Source organism: Zootoca vivipara, chromosome 1 (assembly GCF_963506605.1).
Source record: "Zootoca vivipara chromosome 1, rZooViv1.1, whole genome shotgun sequence".
NCBI classification, from domain to species: domain Eukaryota; kingdom Metazoa; phylum Chordata; class Lepidosauria; order Squamata; family Lacertidae; genus Zootoca; species Zootoca vivipara.
Window position 1 is genome coordinate 74,400,979 of NC_083276.1, and position 24,131 is coordinate 74,425,109.

Genomic DNA, 24,131 nt, shown 5'->3' on the forward strand with positions numbered 1-24,131 from the left:
GTCTGCAGCTTGAGTTGAGTTTCTTTTAATTGATTCAAACTGAAACCTGATTGTGTCTTATTAGAAATATATCAAGTAGCATTTGCCTCGATATATTTCTAATAAGACACAATCAGATTTCAGTAGCATTTGCCTCATTAGGTCTTGGCAAAAGGTTGGCAGAAATGTTTAAGCATAAAATAAAAATTGTGCTCCAGAGTAACTGTTGAGATACCAGGGTTCAAATCCCCACTCAGCTATGGAGCTCACTGTGATTACCTTGGGCCAGTCACCATCTCTCAGCCTAACCTACTTTACAGGATTGCTATGAGGATAAAATGGGGGGAACCACCATGTACTCAACTTTCAGCTGCTTGGAGGAAAGGTGACATGAATGTAATAATAACTACCGTAAATAAATAACACTACATAAGAACACCTGGATCTATGTATGTACTTTGCATAATTCTGCTTCTAGTGCTCATGATGGAAAAAGTAAAAGGGCTGTGTGGTACACTTGAGTACAACTCCACGAACTTGGGAAATCCTGGCCCAAATGTGTGCGTGTTTCTCAAAGATGCTCTGTCACTTCTTTAAGAATGGACATGGACTCTGAAACTTCTTCTGTTTTTAAATTAAGAATTTAGTCAATTTTTGAGTTATACTGATGTGTAAAGGAGAACCAATATGGTACTTAGAATTGTCACCTAAGGAAGAAGTTTTCTGATTGATACATCATTTTATCCAAGGTGTAATGTTCAATTGTCAGTTATATTGAAAGGGAATATTTCCAATCCTGTTAAAGATGCAGTCTGAAGCTTAGTTTTAAATTTAACAATAGAAGCCCATGTTCCTTGTTAACTATTGATTTTTAAAAAAACAAGTGTAAAGTTATTTTCACAAAGCTGGTTTTAAGTTGTTGAGAGAACCTTTGGCATTTGCAGACCAATTTTTGTCCAAAGCTTTTTTGGGGAAACATCAGATCCTATTAATGCTTTAAGCATAACATGTTTTAATAAGCATAACATGTTTTAAAATGTTATGCCAAACAACTTGTATATAGTGGCATATGTAGAAGAACTGGTAGGTGTATTCTTTAATTACAGTACACATGGAAGGATTTCTTAAATGTATGAGCAGAGAAGTGTGGGATCTGTCACCCTTGTTCCTAGTTCTTACAGTCTGGCCAGCATTGAGTACATAGGAAAATGCCAGTGTATTTGTGCATACATGGAAACCATTTACCAAGTGTAGAAATGCTTGCTGTTTACAATGTTGTTGAATCAATTGAAAAGGAATGTTGAAATTCCACTTGGAGACATTAGTTTGCAGCATGCTGTAAGGGGGGGGGGGAGAGTGAACTTTTAGATCTTGCTATATTCTCAGAATATTTTGGAGTGAGGCTCTCTTTCTTCCACAGTAATTTGTATGTGTGTACTTGTAGCCATTCCTGCAGTATTTCTAAAATCTTCTGTGGCTTGTCCAGAAACAAAATAGTTTCTGGTTAATTTGACCTTGTGCTTATGAATGAGGCAGAGAGGTATACTGCAGTTACCATTCAACACTGAATTGGATTCAATGGAACAACATTGTCCTGCCAGCCAACTCACTTAGAACCAGATAGAATTGGTGGTGTTTTGAATGCCAGTCCCAACATGCTGGTGTTCAGCTTCAAGTGTAGATGTTATTGTTTGATCCAGTAATGGACTGAATTTTGACATACTGTTAGCAAGGCATTATGTGCTGAAAATTGTACACACAAAGTAGTTAAGAGGTTAAAAGGTATTATAATCTCTAATTTGAAAGAGTACAGAAAGGGCATCAGGCAGGGCAGGACCCTTTTATTTTCAGTGAGGGCGAGACACAATGAAGTGAGCAAATGTGGAAAATACCTGGTTTCTTCTCCACTCCCTCAAAACAGAAACCAAATCTCTTCATCTCAGAGCACTTTAATGCATATATGGCTTTTCTGGCAGGACAAGGCAAGTCTGAACTAAAGACAGACCTTTTGCTGTTCCTTCCCCCCAGGGAACTTAAAACAGAAATAAGACTGAGTGAACTCAGCTGACGTGTTGCACCGTGTTGAAAAATATTTATCCTGCAGAAGAGGGCTCAGCTTTGCGGAATGACTGTTCTGTGAACTCACTCACTGATGGTGGTGGGTGAACGTGGTCATCTTTGCATTCCAGCATAGCACTATTTTTGCTTGCTTGGTTTATTTTAGAATACTTATATTTTGCTTTATAGCCTAGAGAGTCACTACTAGTGGATTTAAGAAGCCCCTCACAATAGAAGTCACATTCAAGTCTGGTACCAGGAATATTAATTACATGGTGTTCCTGTGGTGCCAAGATGATTCAGGTAGCATTTCCTGCCCTCTTCTTTGGTGTTGTTCTTCACTCTCCACCTGCTAGGGAACAACTCCCTTTGGAATGAAGCCAAGAAGCTGGAGCTCACTTAGCCCATTATGAAGGAAAGTCCCCTAGTGACATTTTCTAACGTTCATCCTCATGGAAGCATTTCTGTAGATTGATGAACTGTGAAAGTGTTTTCAAACTGTGAACATGCACTTACTTCATTCATATCCTTTTGTACTCTCCTATCTGTGCTTCCCACTCTGTCAAATTGCAGCTGATTGCAGCTGTTGTGCCCTTCATGCCTGTACAGTCCTCACAATACATCTTCCTTTGACTAATGAAATAGTCCAGGCATGTCCATCTGGTAGATCGTGATCTACCGGTAGATCACTGGACGTCTGCGGTAGATCACTGGTAGATCATTAGCCCCCCCCCAAGAATCTGAACAACCGTGGCTCCCCTAAAAAAAGCTCAACATTTTACCTCCTCCCTAAAAAAGCTCAACAACTTTGACCTGAACCCCAAAAAGGGGATAGATCACTGCCAGTTTTTACCTCTGTGAGTAGATTGCAGTCTCTTGGGCGTTGGCTGCCCCTGAAATAGTCCATGCCAATTGCACTTTTATATAGGGGACCTTATCCAACCTGGTGCCCTCCAGATGTTTTGAACTTTAGCTCCAACAGCCTAAGCCACCATAGCCCATTGGTTGGGAATGATAGAAACTGTAGTTCAAAACATCTGGAGGGCACTTGGTTGGGCAAAGTGACCAGGTGAAAGATTCCATAGCATAGTATTTCTTCTAAACAACAAAGCTGCCTTCATTCTTGGAATCTTATGGCATATCTGGAGATGACTTGTAGCCTTGAACACTCTGGAAGTAGTTTTTCCATTGTAGATAGATTCACACTTCACATTGGCTCCCCACCCCACCTCCCACCCCCGTTCATCAGCGACAGTGTGTAACCCAGCTTCATTCTTCACTCAGCCAGGGGTGGGGTGGGGGATGATATTAGTGATTCCTTAAATGGGGCTATTTCTTGTTATGGCCATCTTAGGACTATTACCAAATGCAGACATGGCTGGCTTGATAAACATAGTTTTTATCCCCCAACCCAACCCCTCACATTTTTAAACCACCTACCACAGTATTTTGTGACATTTTTGTTGACCTAACAAAGGTATTGCCAAATATGGATTTGGGTTGAAAAGCAGGATTAAACTGACCTTGAAGTGAAGATAAGCAAGCAGACTGGCCCCCTAAAGACCTAGTGCTATTAATGTTTCATAAATGATCTGAGTTGAGTCAGCAATATATAGCCAAGGTTCTTGATCATGCCAAATTATTTAGTTCCCTTAAAAATTCATATGGCTGCAGAGAACTCCAAAACAATTTATCCAGACTGGCTGAATAGGCAAAAAAATGGCAAATGCAGTTCAATGGGCAAAGTAATGTGCATTGGGGCCAAAAATCCTAACCACACATCTACTGACAGGGTTGGAAATGGGTCTGAAAGAATATTGAAAATCTGGCATAAAAACAGATATGGGCAGCAAAAGCAATTAAGGTGATGGTGCACTTAATTGTATCGGGGTGGGGAACTTGTGGCCCTGCAGATGTTGCAGGACCCCCACCACCACCACCACCTATGCCCATTAGCCATGCTGGAGCTTTGCTCGATAGTAAAATGTGTTCTACCCACTTTTCATTATATAAAATAAGACTACTTTTGGGGGTCTAGCCCCAAATAGCTTGCATATCATAAAAGCATAATACAGTTCAAAGCAAAAAAACTAAATGGCTTAAATGATGGTAGTACAAAAATATTTATAAGCATCGGTCAGTTTCTCCAGCTGATTAAAAAACACACCCAGTAAGTCACAAAATATGTATCTAAGCTTATACAGTAGTACCTCTTGTTGTGAATGGGATCCGTTCCGGAGGCCCGTTTGCAACATGAAAAGGCTGCATCCTGAAGCGCTGCATCTGCGCACATGCATGACGCAATGTGGCGCTTGTGCGCAAAGCGCGATTTTGCGCTTTTGCACATGCGTGCAGGTTATGGATGCGCCGAAATCGGAAGTAACCCGTTCTGGGACTTCCGGGTTCGGCGCGTCCGTAACCTGAAAAGATGCAACCGGCAGCGGACGTATCATGAGGTATGACTGTAAAAGGCAACCAGGCAGTGTAGCTATATTGAGCTTCACATGTTCAGGGACAGTTGTTAGGAGGACTTATGGAAAGCATCTTGTGCTTGTGGATTTATTGAAAGCATCTTGTTTGCTGCTGTTAGAAAAATGTGTCAATTTAGATCGGCTTTTAAAATGTGAAACTATGTAACTCCTTACTGTGTAACATGTTCCTCTTAAGCATTTGTTTGAAGACAGTTTGGGAAAGCCCTGTCCATTCCTTACATAGCTGCAAACCTTTGCATAAGTGATCTACAGGGCAAAAAGCGCTCTTGTAATGGTGCCCCTTCTAATCACTTGATGAAGAGTAGAGATGAACCCAAACAATCATATACTCAAGATATAATGACAATTATTGAAGTATAACGTAAATATTGGCATCAGAGAGAAAGGTAACAAACTGTATGTGGCAGTGTCTGTATGTGTACGAATGTGAACATTTCCAGCCATGAATAAATCTGAACCTTCATGATGGGATTGTTTGTAATAACAACGTGTTCCTCATTTCTGTATCGTCATAAATGTGTACATGTTAACCAGCATGTGGGCTATATACTCGATGAGAGGAGGTAATGTGATCTCAACGATGAAATAGATTGTGTAAGCATTTTGTTTCCCCCCCATAAAAATGGAAGCTTTTTGGATGATGAGACGTGAAACAATATGTAAGCTTGTTTCAATATGGGCAAACCTTCAGTTTAAAAAAAAAATCCATGATAAATATGAAGAAGTAGAAACTGACAGTGATATAGCTCAGAAGATGAGACTGATTAAATTTCATTGAGCCCTCCCCACCCCCCCTTAATACTGACCTTTTAAGTGGAAGGACTTGGACACATAGAAAGTCTAGAACAACACATTTGGTCATGGGAATATATTGGGCACAATAATTATACTACTAACAAGCCCAACTTTGTCTTCATACCTCAAAGTTAAGTACATTTATTTGCACAGTGAATGCTGAATTTAGAAAGCAGAATTATGCAATAAGGTTATGGCACTTGTCATCCTTAATATGTTTGCCATGCTTGGGCACTGGCTGTGTTCAGTCCAGCAGGATCTGGAGCCAAGGCAGAGATTGCCTTTTAAGGGAAAGATCTGCTTTGAGAATATGAAAGAAAATCTTTTCCCGGGCACGCAGTGAACTTCCTTCCTTCATTCTCTTAAACTATTAGCAACTTTTTTAAAAGGGCAAAATGGGGGTGGTAAATAGCTGTTGTTGCAGCCAACTATTTTTTTTTTAAAAAAAACTTTTGGCAGTCAAAAGAAGGCAATGTGATTCTCCTTTGCCCACAGCCAGCATATGACTGCAAAAGATAAGCTATAAAATGGGGTTCTGGGGGAATCATTATTCATAAAGGCCTTGGATGCCTTCTCTTTTGCAACCAACTGACCACAACAATAAAAGAATAGTTTTTCCCATACTTTTACCTTGCAGCTAGACCCTCTACAATGTGCTCATACCTCCCAGATACAAAAGCTTGCAATAAAAAAGCACTTAAAAGCTGCTCTCATAAGGGAAACACTTATTCTTGCTAATATTTTTTCCTGCCAAAATATTGAAGATGAAATCCCAATATATACATTCTGGTGCATGAAATTTAATGTGTGATGGGGAATTTGGATTTTTGAGGACACCGCTTTTTTAAAAAAATGACAAAGATTTATAACAATAAGTTTTGCTAATACGTAAGCAGTGTTTGTGGAAGACTCTTTATGTCTGTTTCTCATGGGATTTGGGTCATGTTCTACTGGTGTTCCCTTCTAGCATTGCACTGTCCCTTTTGGTTTTTGATCCCCATCTGTCAAAATACCTGGGCTCAAATTGAAGCATTCAGGTTGGATACACACACGCAGAAAAGTCAACTATGAATGTATCATTTTACCTTGAGTATTAAACTTGAATTTTCTTGACCCATTATCCCATTATTTGAATAATCTTGTCCCCTCTCACTACTGAGGAGGTGGGGGGGAGATATTCCAGTAAGTTATACTCAGGTAGACTTAAGTGTTTGCCAAAATCTTTACCTTCTGCCTCATTAAAGTTATTTATATTTGAAGTATAAATCAATTCATACTGCTTAGAGCAAAGTAGACCTAAATATGATGCTTTCCCCTTAATATGTAAACATTTTTAAAGCAATTTAGTTTGGCTAAAAATATGAGTTCCATTTAATGGGATTCACCATCCTGAATTTGGATGAACAAGTTTGGGTTTAACATAGACACAAAACAGGGAAGCCATACAAGCCCCTTGCTCGCAGCTCCCTGTGCTCCTTATTTTAGACATTCATGTGTTTAGTACGAAGCACTAGGTTCTCTGTGTGCTATATGCAAAGCACTTAGAAAGTATGTATAAACCTTCACGTTAATCATGCAAAGGTCTAATAAGGAAGATATGCCTGGCCATGCTGCAGGTAGGGATTACCTGTCTCTCTGCCCCCACCCCTTCTCCCTACAAATGCAGGCAAACATCTGGGTTGAGCTCATATCTTGAGCTAAGGAGCTTGCAACCCCACCTGACCCTGGCCAATCAATTACAGTGATTATATGAAACATGCAAGCCCCCATGTTGAGAAAAGTGCTGAATAGAGAAGCCTAGAAAAAGGACAGAGTACGTTGTTGATTCAGAAGCAGTAACTGGTGGGAAAGAGCTGTAGGAAATTGCACATGTATTCTAGGTTGACTGAGAAGGCGGAGAACCTGTTGACTCTGGAACAAGAGAGACAGGGAGCTGAGGTGCATGTGTTGAATTTTCAGCACTGTATAAAACAACTAGCTAAATCTGAAGCTGTGGCTCTCTGATTAACAGCTTATTCAACTTTACAAAAGTAACTAATATTTTGTTAAATTGTTGGCAATGCTTGCTGACTAATCTAATTTATAATAGATATCTTCAGGTATTCTATATTCTTCAGGTATCTGAAGAAGTGTGCATGCACACGAAAGCTCATACCAAAATAAAAACTTAGTTGGTCTTTAAGGTGCTACTGAAGGAATTTTTTTATTTTACTTCGATCCAGACCAACACGGCTACCTACCTGTAACCTAATCTAATTTATGTTGAACATTGCTTCGTACATTATGGGGGGGGGGAATTGCATACCTGAAGTCACATGCTCTGTCCTTCTCCCTCTTTTGTTCTTGACTTCTGCAGCTATTCCAGTTCTGAGACCCCACAGGCATTATTGATCCACTGCTTTGTTTTAGCCATGCATTCTGCTGGGTAGGGTTTACACTGTGTACTGCTAACCCCAGATTTCTCTCATCTCAGATATGTTGGAGGAGATAACTTGCTTTCAGGTTTTTGAGAGATGCAATCTAGATTGTCTACTATTCTGTGTTGAGCTTTACCTTTCTGTTTTTCCCATCCTACACTGGAAGTAGAGGATTGACTACCCCATTCACAAGCATCCCACAAAATGATATATCCCAGGCATCCCCAAACTGCGGCCCCCAAGATGTTTTGGCCTACAACTCCCATGATCCCTAGCTAACAGGACCAGTGGTCAGGGAAGATGGGAATTGTAGTCCAAAACATCTGGAGGGCCGAAGTTTGGGGATGCCTGATATATCCCATAACAGGAACTCTTAGCATTACCTTATATAGGCATGGACGCTACTAGCTTTAAGTGGTCATTAAAATCCTACATGCTTTAGAGATGCTTGTAGAACTGTGTAGGTTCTGTGTAGTGCCTGAATAATGGATTTGGACATGCCAAGTGCTATATAAAGGGTCATACTCCCTCTGTCCTTCTCTCTTTAATTGCTATAGTCTCCCTGTTATGTAACAGACATTTCTTCCACCATCTATGTCCCAAAACAGTAGCAGACAAAACAGGCCCTACTATGGGCTATTACTATCCTTCATCAGAAGAGCTTCAATTCAAGTACAGATCTCAGTTATTTTTACTTGATACACCAGTGGCTTTTGATACCAATGACCGTGGTATCTTCCTGCGTCAGCTCTATGAGATGAGTATTTGGAACACTGTTTTGTAGTGGTTCCAGTTTCATCTTCAGTGTCTGTTTCAAAGAATAGCATTGAATGATTGTTTCCACAGTTGTGCTGTGGCATGCCGCACCATAGGGTACTATTGCATCCCTGATATGATGTGATGAGGACCAATAAACTGACAAGACAGAGGTGTTGTGGCTGGATCCAGAGTCTAGATAACTGCTCAATTGCCTGAAGGAGCAGGTTAATAGTCTGGGGTTTCTCTTCTTGCTAGAGCCCCAGCTACAGTTGCTGTTTTTAACTGTTTTTATATTTATAATTGTTTTTATATATGCAAATTGTTTTAACTGCCTTTATATATGTAACTATCTTATATACGTTATGGTAAACCACTTTCGAATGCCTGATAATGATAACAATGGAATTTTTGTGTAGGGCCTAAGAAACGAAAGCAGACTCTTGGTTGGGTCAAGAGCAAGCAAGAGCAGTGACACTGTTCACTTAGCTCTGAATAGCCCATAGCTGTTGCCTGTGACTTAGGAGAGGAGTGTCACTTTGAGTGTCAGAATAGTCTATATTGACTTGTTCTAGTAAGTTCTACAGACTCACTGGAACAGTTTCTGAAGAAACATGTCCTCTTTGTTCCAGAGCATCTAGTTAGGCACCAGATTTGAATATGTAAACATACACATTTTGTTGCATTTTTGCACTGAACAACATTGCTTGATAAGGAACATTATTGCCCCTGAAGCTGACACAAGCTTTAACCAGCTGGCAAGTCTGAGAGAACCTAATACAGTGGTACCTCGGTTTAAGTACACAATTGGTTCCAGAAGGCTGTACTTAACCTGAAGCGTACTTAACCTGAAGCGAACTTTCCCATTGAAAGTAATGGAAAGTGGATTAATCCATTCCAGGCGGGTCCGCGAAGTATTTAAACTTGAAAGTACTCAAACCGAAGCGTACTTAAACCGAGGTATGACTGTACTTCAGCCTGTTTGGAGCATGCATGCACACCCGCCACATGGTGTCTTGTACAACACTGGGGTTTGTCTGTGGTTGTGTATTTCTCAATACACAACCATGACATACCATGGGCCAAAACCTGGTTAGCTTGGAAATGTGGTTAATTCTACTCAACAAAACCCAACACTACTTGTTCAATGTTTCATATGGGAAGGGGGTTGATAGAGCTTGTTTGGGGCCTCAAGGTGTGAGATCACTAAATTATCTACATCAAAAGAACTTGTAAAACTAGAAACATGTATCATGTTTCTTTTCTTTTGGAGTGGATTCCTTTTGGAGCGGATTCCTTTAAAAAGAAAGTTCTATTCACAGTAAAGCATAGAACAGGTATCCCCAGACTTCGGCTCTCCAGATGTTTTGGACTACAATTCCCATCTTCCCCGACTACTGATCCTGTTAGCTAGGGATTATGGGAGTTGTAGGCCAAAACATCTGGAGGGCCACAGTTTGGGGATGCCTGGCATAGAACATCAAGGAATTCAAATAAAGTTTGGGCCTACAAGATGTGATTAAATATTGTCTCACTGCTTGCATAATTGTCCATTGGCTGACATTGAAGCCAGTTTTTCTCCTTGGGAGGCTATTGGGGTTGACTGTATTGGGGAAAAATACCTTATGCTACTAAGAGTACTTCATTCTAATGTCCTGAATAGATATGCTTTCTCTCTTCTGCTGTGTCAGTGTTTTCTATGATGCTAACTGTATATAGTGTAATTCTTCTCCAAAAACTTTCCCCCAAAATCTTTCCCACATTTTAGTCTTGTGGAGTGAGAGGCATAGCTGCCAGGTTATCCCTTATTTTAAGGGATTTTCCCTTATGCTGAATAGGCTTCCTCGTGAGAAAAGGGAAAACTTGGCAGCTATGGTGAGAGGAAGGGTAACCAATTATGTGATAATTTTATATAGTTGGGAGATCATTTCCTTTCTCAGTGGGTTGATCAAATTGAGTAGTTGCTTTAAACTATTTAAGCTATGTCCCTATATATTTGGCTGATTTAGAAAAAGTTTAATTTGGGGTTATCTCCCAATATAAAAATTGTTTCTGGAGCTATAAGGGGCTTTGATTAGTGTAGAAGTATTTGAGTTTATATAATCCCACTTAGCAAGTGAGCCTGATTTGGCTGCTGTGTGAAGGAAGACTTTTGAGTTATTGGAACTAAAGGGGAATCAAAAGGTTTTAACTAAACCTATTGGAACTAAAGGGGAATCAAATTGTTTTAACTGCCTTTATATATGTAACTATCTTATATACGTTATGGTAACGTATTCTGTTTCAGTTTCTGTTTCAGTTTCTGTTTCTTCCACAGGGTCAAATCTGATTTTAGAAAGGGGTTAATATTGTCTTCTACTGTTTCATCCATTTTCTGATAAGGGAGTGAACGCATACAGTGTACGTTGTTAGTATTGTGAGTATAGACAGTTTGTTTTGAGGAACATTGTTAACGTGTTATTTGGTTTGAAATGTTTCTGATCCTCAGGGCTGACAAAATGAAAAGAAAGGGAGAGTCAACATGAGGTGCTTGGCATGGAACTGCCATTTGACATTCTCAGATGTGTTTCCAGGGAAATAGCTTAGGCTGTAGTTTGATATTTGCATGCATTCCAAGGGGTGACAAATCCAAAGTTTAAAAAAACAAGAGGCAGTTTGGAGGTATGGCATGTCAAACAGGGGTAATTCATTATGCTTTGTATGCAGCTGCAACTCTCTGAGATAAAGAATATCTCGGAGGAGAATAAAGGACATCTGGCAGTCCTAGATGTGATAATAAATGGGAACAGAACCTATAACACTTCATTGTCACTTATTTGGACTTTAACAAGGTTGTGATTTATGTGACTAGGCTTGTGAAACTCTTTTTAACCTCAGATAGGTCAATGTCTTTGTTATATATATCCATGGAATCCTTGGCTAATGGTAGAAATTTTGTGTGCATGTGTAGTGTATATATAGGGAACAAGTTGCTTTTAAAAAGAAAAACATTTCAATAACTTTCAGCTGTAGTGATGCTTAGATCAAATATTTCTAATTTATTTTTATTTATATCTGTAGTGTTCATAACAGTTGTTGCTGTCCATTTTGGGTGCTGTTTCTAGTTGTTGATACACATTGCAGAAACTTAAATTGATTATAATTCCAGAAATATTTACCTGGGAGTTATCTTTTGGTAATTGATGTTTTCTTTAGTTCAGCGTTTTGATTTCTGTACAACACGCTGGGGTGCATATGAGTTTAAATGGCTCAGTTTATATATCTTAAGTATTCTCAAGCCCTTTTATTGCTTGAATAGGGCATCTTCTCACCTGATCCTTTGTCTTTGGACATGTGAAGGGAAGACGTGTAGAAAATAGGGGGGGGGGCTTTTATTTCAAATACATGAAAATGGATACCGAATCCTTCCTTTACTGTTTCAGTGCAGTATAAAATAAGGTGCATAATGTATTATAAATTTTAAAGATCTGCTTAGACATGCATAAACATTTCACAGTATCTGTGTTTCTTTGTCCTTTGATTCTTGGGTGTTAGTACAAAATGCCAAATAATAATTTTCTCTTTGTGAAACTTCACAAGCTGTGTTCCGAAGCTGGCTGACGGAGCTTAAAGTAAGAAACTTGATTATGTTTACCAATATTCAACTAAGTAGTGGTGGAGGGGGGAGCGTGGTGATGAGGCATTTTAAGAGAGAGAATTCAGGTTTTGAAAATGAATTATACAGTGGTACCTCGACTTACAAACAACTTGACAACCAAATTTTTCGACTTATGAATGGGGGTAATGGCCGTGCGCTTACGAATCTGGAAAAAACCCGTGGCAGTTTTAGATAGGGATTTTTCGACTTACGAATTTTTAGATAGGGTTGCTTCGACTTACGAATTTTTCCATTTTCAATGCATTCCTATGGGAAATCACGTTTCCAATGGCGTTTTTCGACTTATGAATTTTTCGACTTACGAAGGTGCCTTCAGAACGGATTAAATTTGTAAGTCGAGGCACCACTGTAACTGTTTAATGGTATTAAAATGTGAATTTTCAAATGCATTTTTAAAGTCATGGAAAAATGTAGAAATGGGATGGAATAGACACATTGTAAAAGGGTTTGACCATCCTTCATCAGAACTGAGACTTGCGGGGATATCACTATCTATCAGGATCAGTAACAAGGAGAGTAACAAGTAACAAGGCAAGTGAAATTAGCCACTTGCCTGCAGGCAAGTAACAGTTTGGTCCAGGCAAGTAGCTTGCCAAACCCAGAGATCAGTGGTGGGTTTGCAGTCGAGCTTTCATTGCAATAGCATTTTGTGGGCTGCTGAGTACAAAAATGTTATCACTTGGGCTGATAGAAAGCAGTTTGCACATTACAGTACAGTACATTACAGTAATTGTGTTTTATATTATTCCAGCTACAGAGAGATTTCTTTCTCCCAGCTGAATATAAAGCGGTATGTGTGTGTAAAAGGTTGGCTAGAAGCAGCAAAAACTTGAGCAAGCATAAGATTTCACACAATGACCTCAGTACACACTCCATTTGTCTGGCATTCTTCTCTGCCCTTCTCTTTCCCTTTTACTCTGTAGGGTGATTTGTGCCTGTGACATTTGCATCAACTGTGGTTTGGGTTTTTAAGTAACCTTTGCTTGAAGAGCCGCCTGAAGAATTGGTTTGCAGTCGTGTTTTCACTGACTAACATAGCTGAGGTTTATTTCCTCAGAGACTGCAAGGAGATGTGATTTGACTTTTAGCAACAAAGGGGAAAAAAGCTTGCATTTCTCAAGCTGGATATTCACTGACATTTGAGCATCATGAAGTGGGCTTTTCATTTGTTTCTTTATGTCCAAGCTTGTGTATATCTAGTAGAGGCATTTCAGATTAGCCAGGAACTGAAGGAATGTTGTCGTTTAGTCGTGTCCGACTCTTCGTGACCCCATGGACCAGAGCATGTCAGGCACTCCTGTTTTGCACTGCCTCCCGCAGTTTGGTGAGACTCAGATATAAAGGCATGTATAGCCATGACAGAGTGACTTGTGAATAATCGTATTGAAGGATACCTTGTTTCTCCTGCCCAACACATTAGAAATAAGTGTATGTATGTTATCAAGATTCAAAAGAATGGAAAAGTAGATGTTGCTGGCATCCATCTGTCTTGCCTTCTTGACCATTGGACCCTCTATTGGTCTCATCCACTCAATCCATTGGGATGTGTCCTTGCATGCAGGGGCAAATCCCTAACTCACTGAGGGTTAGAGAGCCATCAGCTACCCTCACCTGGCCAGTCGAATCTATTTCCTGGAGTGTGACCATTGTCACATGCTGACAGCTTCTAGGAGCCACAGGTGAGAGCTTAATGCAGGATGGAGGCCAAAGGTGGACAAACTATCTCAGGAGAAGCACAACATGTCCCCCTCCAGAAGTACTACCCAAAATTAAAAATGTTGGGTGACAGGAAAAATCTGATCACAGGCATGCACCATGAACAAGATTTTCAGCCCTTAAGGAAGCTCCAAAATCAATGGTTTGAAAGTCTTGAATTGGGTGAATAGGATTAGCGCGCTGTGTATTTCCTTGCAGGGTACTCCAGCGGTATAGAGCATGGAAAGTGGTGTTTGTGGAGAATGAAGGGGTCAGTAGCCTATCCAGATGCTAAAAAGCAGGTAAAGTAAGCAGGCAAGAGGGTAGATATGCAAGGATACAAAGAAGGGCTTTAAAATAAAAACAAGGAGAAATAAAACTATATTGAAGTTCTTTCCCCTCTGTGCACAAATTACTACCACTGAGCTTCCTTCCTTCTTTCTTCTTTTCTTTCTTATTAAAGATCTTCTTGATTTACAAAAATATGTGCAATGTCTCTCATAACGTTTTTACAAATCAGTTTCATTTGTTGAGACATTGGGAAGAAAAGGGAAGGTAGGTGGGGGTGGGGTCGGGTGTATCTGTGATAGGTGGGAGTGGGGTTGGGTGTATCATCACACAGCACTGGATCAATAGGACTTCCAGTTTCTTGTCTCCCTTCTGCAACTGCCCTCACACCTCTAAAAATTGCTCCAGAGGTTGTCCCAATTCCCTAAAGCAGATATTGGGGACACACAAGGAAAGAAAAAGACCCTTTGCACAAGTAGATGCCCGCTCACTACACTGAATGGACAACAAAAGCACAGCTTTCCTTTCCTTCCTTGCCTCCCAAATGGGCTCGGCATAATTTCTCCATCTCTTCTTTGACACGGGAGCAGCTTTCCAGCCTAAATAAATGCATGAAAGGTAACAGGAAGTATTAAACAATATTTTTCAGGTGGTGGTGGTATCACACTTTCCACTTTGAGCAGCAACTAGCATATATTTCGTGTAACCTCTTCTAAGGCTATTGTGCTCAGGATTCTCGTGCTTCTCCTTGCTCTGTTTTTAAAATAATTTCAATTATGGTAGTCAAAGGTTTTGAATTGGCTCTCCTAAATGCTGCCCCTGCCCCAAACCTTGTTATTTTCTACACGCACAACTTTGTCTAGAGAAGAACAGAAGAATTAAAGGCATGCTGCACAGAACCTGGCCAGCTTGTCCACAGCATTCAGGGGGTTACTAGTGTAGATTTTCCTTTGGAACGAGGCAGGCTCATCATGTTGTGCTTTCTTGGCTACCTTGAGGCAAAGTGCATAGTTTGAACTGGATTTATGCTGTTTACTGTTAAGATAAACTGGTTCCATGATTGGAGCTTGGCATTCCTGGAGGAGGAAGAGGTCAAGTGGAATGTTTACAGTTGGACCACTTTGAGAAAGAAAGATTTAAACAGTGTTTTCCACGGGTGCAAGACTCTTCTCTCTTTATGCTCCTTTGGACTGAGCAATAGCTGGTATTTTGAGGCATGACTCAGCTTGAATGAGGCCCAGAGGCAGAGAGCCCAGGCCAGGCATGGTCTCTAAATCAGGGGCTAGATGGAAGAACACATAGGAAACTTGTGTAGACCCCCTTTAAGCTCCCCTAAGGAAGGTTGGACGCCAAATGTAATAAATCAAGGCCATGAAGTTTAGTAGGCAGAAGCATGCTTCATTGGATGCAAATAATGCAAAATACTGTAAAAATGTTCAGTAGAATAAAATGAGTATCTGGAGTAACATACTCTTTAGTTTCAACTTCTCACCCCTTCTGTGTTAGCCTTACTTGAAAAAGAGAGAGAGAGAGAGAGAATGTGTGTGTGTGTGTGTGTGTGCACGCACAAAATGTTTTTTGTGTAGAATATAAAAATATATATGAATAAACAGATACCAAGATTGCAGTGCGGGTGTTGATGTCCAAAGGACCCACCCTGAGTTTACCTTAATTATTTTTTTTTCACAACAGCTTATAACATTTCTCATCCTACATTTTCCCATAACAGCTCAGAATGCTTCCTTTGTGATTCATTGGATTCATGTACAGTTTTAAATATTTAAAGCAGCAATCTTCTAAAGTGGACACCTCTGGTACAGAAGGCAGCATTAATCGATCACCTGGTAGAGGGAGGCTTAAATCAGCTTGGGCATGAACCCAGTTTTCATTATTTCTTTACCAGGAAAAGGGCAGGGTGCAATAGCATTTTCAGGCCATGAGCAACTATCCTGGAGCAGTATGCCTTTTCCTTTGGTTACCATTGGTCTCCTTCTTGCACGGATTCTAACAGCAGGTTTCCTTTGTTAATAAAGGAAATTGGAATATGCAATATGAAAGAGAAAGTTATTACAAAAGATGGGAGATGAGTTTATATAACCTACACCTCAGCTTGTAATTCAAGGCATTGTTTCCTTTTCCTTTTGCAGGAAATCCAAGGGAAAACCAAATGGTAAAAAGCCAGCACCGGAAGAAAAGAAACTCTACCTAGAGCCGGAATACACGAAGTCAAGGATTACTGACTTTGAATTCAAAGAGTTAGTCATGTTACCACGGGAAATAGACCTTAATGAGTGGCTAGCTAGCAACAGTAAGTACCATGATATTTATAACAACTGAATATTCCTGCTAGATAGTTTTCATGCTAGTAGGTTTTCTGATTTTTTTAAAGGAATTGTAATAGGCAGAGGATGTTGCATTTGGATAACAACTCTTCCACTTTGCAAAACAAATGAGTTCAGCAAGGTGAAAAGTTTCTCCTTTCACTTTGACATTTGCACGAGACCTTCAGTTTGCTATGGAATACGTTTCTAAAAGCTGATGATTGTACCCTTATTGTAACTAGAAATCCTGAGTGCTGAAATACAAGCCTGGATGACTGAAAAAAAATTCTGGTCAATGTGAGAAGATACAAAGTGCTAGGGCATTTTAGGCCCCTGCCTTAGATGGTGACATCTGTGTTCCTTCACGCATGGAAACATGTGCAACCTCCTCTGAACCATTCAGGCTGGTCTTGGTGTGCATGACCCTCTAGGCATACATTGAAAAGTGTGCTAATGAGACCTGCTTACTCCAGTTGTTGTGCTGCCTGTGGATAATTTAAGTAGTGCTTCTGATTAGTGCTCTCCACTGCCATTTTTGAAATGCATGCAAAGAAATAACAAAAAAGGCCTTGGGGAAAATAATGGATTTTGATATGTATGTTTCTATAGGCTTATTTTATTTTCATTTGTATTCTCTAAATAGCTTAGGGTTAAAGTTCTCCCCCACCTATTTTACCCTTGCAAATAGCCCTGTGATGTAGGTTGGCTGAGAATGTGTGACTGGTCCAAAGACAGCCAATGATCTTCATTGCAGGGCATCATGGGGCTGGGGGCAGCAGGGCGGCAGGGGATCTGGTGAGCGGCAGAACAGCTGTCTGTCCCTCAAAATGCCAGCTAATCAAGTTTTGCAGCTGTTCCCCCCAAAAAAGCTCAACACCTTGGGTGGTCTCCTAAAAAAAAAAAAGCTCTGTCCCAGGTACTGGAAAGGGTTGCTACGCCATGGATTGCACACACCAAGCGAGGGGAAATTTAGTGATTGTTGTTGGGCTAATTGTGAAAATGTTCAAGCGAACCACCAAATCTAGTGTAATTATTATTATTTATTTATTTATACCCTGCCCATCTGGCTGAGTTTCCCCCACCACTCTGGGCGGCTTCCAACAAAGATTAAAATACATTAAAATATCACAGATTAAAAACTTCCCTAAACAGCTCCTTTCTTTCTGCAACTAAAAGTTCAAATGAGTAATGGAAACACCTTGGTGTCTTTTTCTCTTTCAGCAACAACCTTTTTCCACCATATCAATTTACAATATAGTACAATCTCTGAATTTTGTACGGGAGATACATGTCAGACCATGGCAGTGTGCAATACGTAAGTGATGTCTTCATTTGTGATAGTATGGTGATGGCTTGGGCTTTTCTGCTACAGTGTGAGGGATGGTGAGAGGTGGAAAGCTTTCAGACTTGACTGCAAAAGTGCTTAGTGCATGCTAAAAGGATGACCAAACAATTGTTAAAGGATTAGATGTAAGGAAGAAGAGAAAAGTCCAAATTTGAATCAAATATTCACTCTCAGTGTTATTGTTTTTTGAAATAACAATTTTAGAAGAAATAACAGAACGATTTGCTGCATCTGGCATGTGTTTTGTTTGGGCCCTTACCCACCACCCTAAAAAATAATCCACACTTGCAGTTTTCTCCATGGCCTACAGTTCTATGGTTCTGGAACTGAGTTCTGCATTATTCAAAGCTCTAACCCCCCCCCCCAAAAAAAAACCACAACATGGAAGTACAAAAGGCCACTTTTGAGCTGCTAGCCTGGGGGGACTTTCTTAACCTCAGGAATGATGGCTGGGCACCCAGCCATTCTGCAGACAACCTTCAAGTAGTGTAGCTGCCAAAGCTCTGAAGTGTTGTGAGCATGATTTGGCAGTTTCTCGTGGACCAGGAAAAAACATGCTCTGCTCCTACGTAGTGTTTTCCCTTTGAGGTTGACCATATCTTTCTAAAAGTAGTGAACTGCTGAAAGTGAAAAGAAGGGTTGTTTCTCTATCACAATATTGGAAAAAGAAAACATCGTTCAATCAGAGTATGCATGTAAAACGTAAAGCAAATAGTTTTTGTTATGTTTTTATTGAAACAAGAATGTAATTTCATTCAAATGTAAGAAAAAAATTGAGAAATTTTAATTTTCAAGCTGGTATTTCACTATTTCCACACATGCTTCTTATCTGCCATCTGCCAATCTGCACTTTCACACCTCTGTGATCCAAATTCAGTGTCACACTATGGTGAATGTTGCATTGGTGCAAGCGTTATAGCTTGTCAGATGGAACAATCCCCCCTCTCCTCCCACCATGCACACTTCTGGGGGATTCTGTCAACCTCTCCAAGGCCAGTTTTGTGGGGTGCCAGGAAAATATATCCAGTACCCTGCTACCAAAATTATTTAACCTCTCATAGCTCTGATCATGTGACATCACCGCACTGACTTCTTGCAGATCCAGCACTCATATTTTGCCCTAACCTTCAAAGCCCCCCATAACCTCTCCCTGAATTACCTCTTTTGTATCCTAGTCCCTGCTCCTTCAGCTCCATCTTTCTACCGTGTATGCTCAGAACTGCCTCCCAGAAAAACTGCATGAGGACACCTGTCTTTCTTCCTTAAAAAATTCTACAACAACAGTTGAACACATTATTTGAATGTGTATCATTGGCAGACTTGGGAAAGCTCCAAAGTTTGCAGAAGAACAGTATTTAGGCTGGAGAGAGGAGGGACCCTAAGAGTATAAAAGACCACCAAAATCTGCCCAGTGAAGACTGAGCATGCTTAGTGGCCACAAGTGCTGGCTGATTGTTGTCCGGGGAGGGGGGGGGGAGAATGGAGAGGAGCGTAATGGAATAACTTAGAAGAGGGCCTGACTGAACAGGAGTGCTTCACATTTTCTTATAAAGCCCAGTTGCCCCTTCTTAAAACCCACCTTTTCTGTGATGCCTTTAGCACACCTCCTAGTTCCTATATTGTACTACGACTAAGCACAAGCACAAATTACTGAAACAATTGCATATTGTCTCCACTTTGTGTTTCACTTGTGTTTTGGATCGTAAGCCCCTTATGTTCTAAAAAGAACTATGCACACTGATGGGGCTATATAAATCAATAAATAAAACGTTCACAAGATGATTGCCCAGTAAAATGGCAGTCTTTATGTGCTATGAAATAGCATTTTCCTTTAATGTTCCACACATGGACTAAAAAACTTCTAGTAAAACAAAAATATGTAGAATTATTTGGTGATCAGTTTTGAAATGTGACTTCAGCCCCAGTCCCATAGGAAAGTGGTGTGTCACATTTCAAAACTGATAATAATAAGCAAGGTGAGGCTATTCAATCCCTTTTTGTCCTGTGTCTGGTAGTTTAAAATCTACAGTGCCAGAACATGGAAGCATTTCTAGTTCTCACTGCTGGGGTAGCAATGTCAGGTTAGTTAATAAAAGAATTGGCTGGATCCTAAATCCAAAGCATGGGGCTAAACATACTCTCCAGCAAGAGATAGCCCGCAGCAGAGTATTAAAATTACAGAAAATGCATCACTGTGAAGCATGGGAACAATAGGTGGTTAGACCTTTTTAATATCTTATTTAGTTTGCTTACAGCACTCCCCTGTTTCTACCCCTTTTACAGTGTACAGACCACACCGTTTAGTAAGCTTAAATGTTTTACTTACAAACTCAAAGGTCAGATTCATGCATTATTCCATGCAGCAGGAAGAGCAACACAAATAGAAAATTCTTGGGTTACAAAATACTGCAAAATATTTCTGAGCATGCAGTCTGGGCTTGAAGCAGTCAAGCTCAGGCGTGTTGCCAGGTCGGCTTCACATGGTGGAAGAGAATGAAGAAAGAAGCTTTACTTCCTTCTTTACTAGAGGAGAGGGAGCATGATGTAATTGAGTCTAGGGATACTGTTCTGTTGTCTTAAACCCTTTATGCTATGCATTAACTAGCTCTAAGTTTGCTAGTTATATTCAGCTGGAATTTCCCACACTCATAGGTAGTAAGCTATTCACCTTATTTACTCTTTGTATACCTAACCTTCTTTCAAAAGTATTTATGCTACTGGCCATTGCATCATGTAGGAACTAGTGCTGGAAAACTACTAAAGTTCTGGAAAAGTGAAGTTGCAGCTGTTTGGGGATAACAGGAAATAGGCAGCATCTGGGTGCAATTCTGTTAAGTTGTTGTTATCAAACTAAACAGAGAGACTGTTTTTCCTGTGCTGTGGAGCAGTTGAACAATCATGCTTGCAGACTGTAGCTTTGCTTCATTTTGAAATTACTACCTTACATAACCTCCTCCTTGTCTTCTTTCCCATTTTTAATTGTGTTGGGGGTGGGGGTGAGGGTGCTGTCTTGTTAGTTGCTTCTGCACAAGAAAAATATATGGGATCTGAGGGCATGTTTGCATTTGTCTGCTCCAGTATCCCTCAGTATCCCTCAGTTTCGGCAGTCTTTCCACATGTCATTCACTTTTTATTCTGCAAGGAAGTCAGTGCAGCTGCAGCAGTAGCTGTGCTTCTATCCTGGTTCTATCCTGGTTTTGGTTCCACTTTGTCACATCCTTTTCAAGCTTCATGGATGAGTGACAATATGACTGATTGATGTAGGTAATATGATGACTTGGTCGTTGCTAGACATTCAGCTGTGGCAAGGGAAATGCCTGGCCCTATACCGGGGGGGGGGGGGCGCGTATATTTGTACATGGCTGCTCCTTATAGAATTCACCTCTGTTTGTGACTGTCTTTCCCACCTTATCTCTGGAAATGAGGGCACACGCAACTCTGTAGGCTCAGTGCTGCAATACATATTCTCAGTTGTCAAACCCCTTTTGGGAATAACTAGAATTTTGGATTGTTAGGGCACATGAACAGCCACGAATGAAGCTTTAGTTTTTTAGTTCTTCTTCTATTTCCCTGCGGTTAAAATGGACATGCCTCCTGCATTTTGCCCAAAGCAGGACTTTCCTGTTACACTGCCTGGACCAAAAGTTGCCCTCTTGAACTTTAAGACAGTTTTTGTCTAGAATTCAATCTCTGCACTGTGTGACTGTTGCAGAGGCATGCTGTGTAAAGACAAACAAGTTTAAGCTTGGACTCTGCAAATCGAGTGAGTACAGTGAAGTCCTTATGTATTTGCTTTTGAAGATGGCTGTGTTCAAAGTAATGCTCATGCTGTAAAATAAGCATTTGACCAACAAAGTATTCAGTTCTGCTTTGCTCTAGACAACTCCTTTTTCAGATGCAGGGATCATTAGCACTAGTCAGTTTTTTTTAAAAAATACAGGTATCAGTCCAGTTTGTTCTGCTGAAATTGGTTTCCCATTGTCAAGCAGAGATGGAGCTGGGTGACTAGAGAGAGTGAGAGAGTTAAGCAAGACCCAAGGGAATCATGCCACAGACCAGACCAGCCAGAAGAGAGAGGTCCACTATTGCTTCTCTAGAAAGTGAGCTGCCCCTGGGAAAGGATTGTGCTCTCGATACTCTGGGAAGTACAGCTTTCTCTTTTTAAAATGTGACAGCTGAGATCAGGAACCTCTCCTAGAGGTTAGCAGACAGGGCATCCTGCCTTAAGTCAGCAGACTGAAGCTCAAGCTATGGAAAGGGATAGGCATAGCTGGAAATGGCACCTGCTGACCTGTTACAACAGAGTTGTATTTTGCCCTTTATATTCATGCCCAGTGTACATGAGCTCTGTTCTCAAAGCACTCTTCTGTTGCTTTTGTAGCTGCTTCGGTTCAATTCTGTTTTCTTGAGGTTGACCTAAAAATGACATGGGACTGACTTTCCTCTTATTTCAGTACTTCTGACCCTGTTAGGCCAGGTTGGTTTCTCTAGCACACATCATCAGTGGTGGGGTCACATGTGCTCACTCTGTCTTGGTTTAATCAGAAAATATACTTTGCAGTGAGGCAATAGGAGTGTGACTATTGAAACTGTCGTCCTTAAGCCTATCTTGAAAGTTACTCGACTGGGGAATGATAGATAGCAAGCTGCTCTGTGGGTTATGCAAGAAGCACATATTCTTGAAGTTGGGAAGGAAACCTTGCCCTTTTGAAAAACACAGCCCAGTCTTGTTTTATGGCTTCCTCAATGACTCACTGGTGCTGGCAGCCCTTGCTCTCCCAAGCAGCCTGAATTTGGAGACATTCCACCACTGTTCATTTAGGATGAAGGACAGGATTTTAAAAATATTTCCCAGTAAGAATAAAATTATTCTTTTTTCTTTTGGCCTTGTTATCAACAATTGCAAATTTGTTGCCTGAAGAGCCAATATAAAATTATATTTTTGTTTAAACCCTTAACACCTAGCTCCTGCCTTACCCTCTTGATTCCCTCCTGCTTCCTGCACTCAGCTGATGAGGCTGCTACACATTCTGCATGTACAGTAGTTACCAGCAGCAGGGTCTTCAGTGTGGTTGCACCAGCATAATGGAAGATGTTCCCCTTGGCAGTTAGACAGGCTTCTATTATAATGCATTTTAGATGCCTCTTGAAAATCATTCTTTTTCCTCAGGCCACCCAGCTGAATTGATTTGTTTGCCGAATTGTTTTAGTTTGATGCCAGTTTGATCTATAATGAAGGGATCTTACTATGTTTTGTTTTGTTTTGAATGCTATGACTTTCATCTTCCGTATTGTAACAAAGTCCCACTCACTGTTTATAAACCTCTCAATATAGAATATCTAAAGTATTTTAAAAGGATAACATGACAATGAATACTGATAGCTGATGCTGCTTCAGTATAAAAACATTTAGAAGGTTCCCCATTGCTATATGTAAAACTCATTTGGTGGTTGTAACAGTCAACATCTGAGTGTCTAAATCCAAGGATTATTTAGATGATGGTTAAAGGCTGGAGCAAATTTAAAACTCAAAACCCTTACTGCTGGTGGTAATAAGAGTCCTGCAGCTTCTGAACTCTGCTCCTTAAAGAGATTAAAACCCACTTGTAGAACTGGAATTAGGAGTGTATTCTTCCAGTATAATCTAGTGAAATATAGATGGTAGGTTTGAGTGGTAGCTTGAAGGAAGCTTGGTCATATGCGTAGTTCCAGACAACCAAGACAGGTAAAAGCCTACTTTATGCACAATAAGATATATAGCAGGGAAGGCAGGATTGATGTAGACAGAGGCAGGATTGATGTAGACAGAATTACCAGTATTTCTATGGTAACCATGTGTAATTTACTATTCTTACTTCACTATGCATTACTGTACAGTAGTTATAACTACTGCTTACAACTGCTGTTACCTATTTGTTTTAAAATGCAAACAGCAACCTCTCATCCACTTTTGTGTTCCAAATGAAAATCATTTCTTTGAAACAGCCATTTGCTTTGGGAAGATTTCTGCTCAATGTGAATAGCTGTTCCAGAGTACAACTTTGATCGGGCCGTAAGAGCTTCATGGATCAGGCCAAATGTCCATCTAGTCCAGTAATGTGTTCTCACAGTGGCCAACCAGATACCAATGAAAAGCCTGCAAGTGGAGCTCAGCCTGTGACTCCCAGCATCTGCTACCCAGTGGTAGAACAGCCATTTATCCTCCATGCATTTGTCTAATCCTTTCTTAAAGCCACCCAAATTGGTAGACACCACTACATCTTTTGCGAGCAAATGCTGTAGTTTATGTGCTGTATGAAGGGACACTTTCTTTTGCCTTTCCTGAAT

The 24,131-nt window shown here is 40.4% G+C and overlaps 1 protein-coding gene across 4 annotated transcripts in view; it reads left to right on the forward strand.

The window, feature by feature from the left end:
• MOB2 (MOB kinase activator 2) overlaps nt 1-24,131 on the forward strand; it is a 106,187-nt gene that overhangs the window by 78,577 nt on the left and 3,479 nt on the right. For 3 of the 4 annotated variants that reach the window (XM_035121672.2, XM_035121663.2, XM_035121654.2), the window contains exons 2-3: nt 16,286-16,446; nt 17,681-17,774. In XM_035121672.2, the coding sequence (XP_034977563.1) occupies nt 16,286-16,446; nt 17,681-17,774 (255 nt within the window). Of the gene's footprint in view, nt 1-14,688; nt 14,757-16,285; nt 16,447-17,680; nt 17,775-24,131 lie in introns of those variants that run through there. The other variant, XM_060276356.1, reaches the window with a different exon arrangement.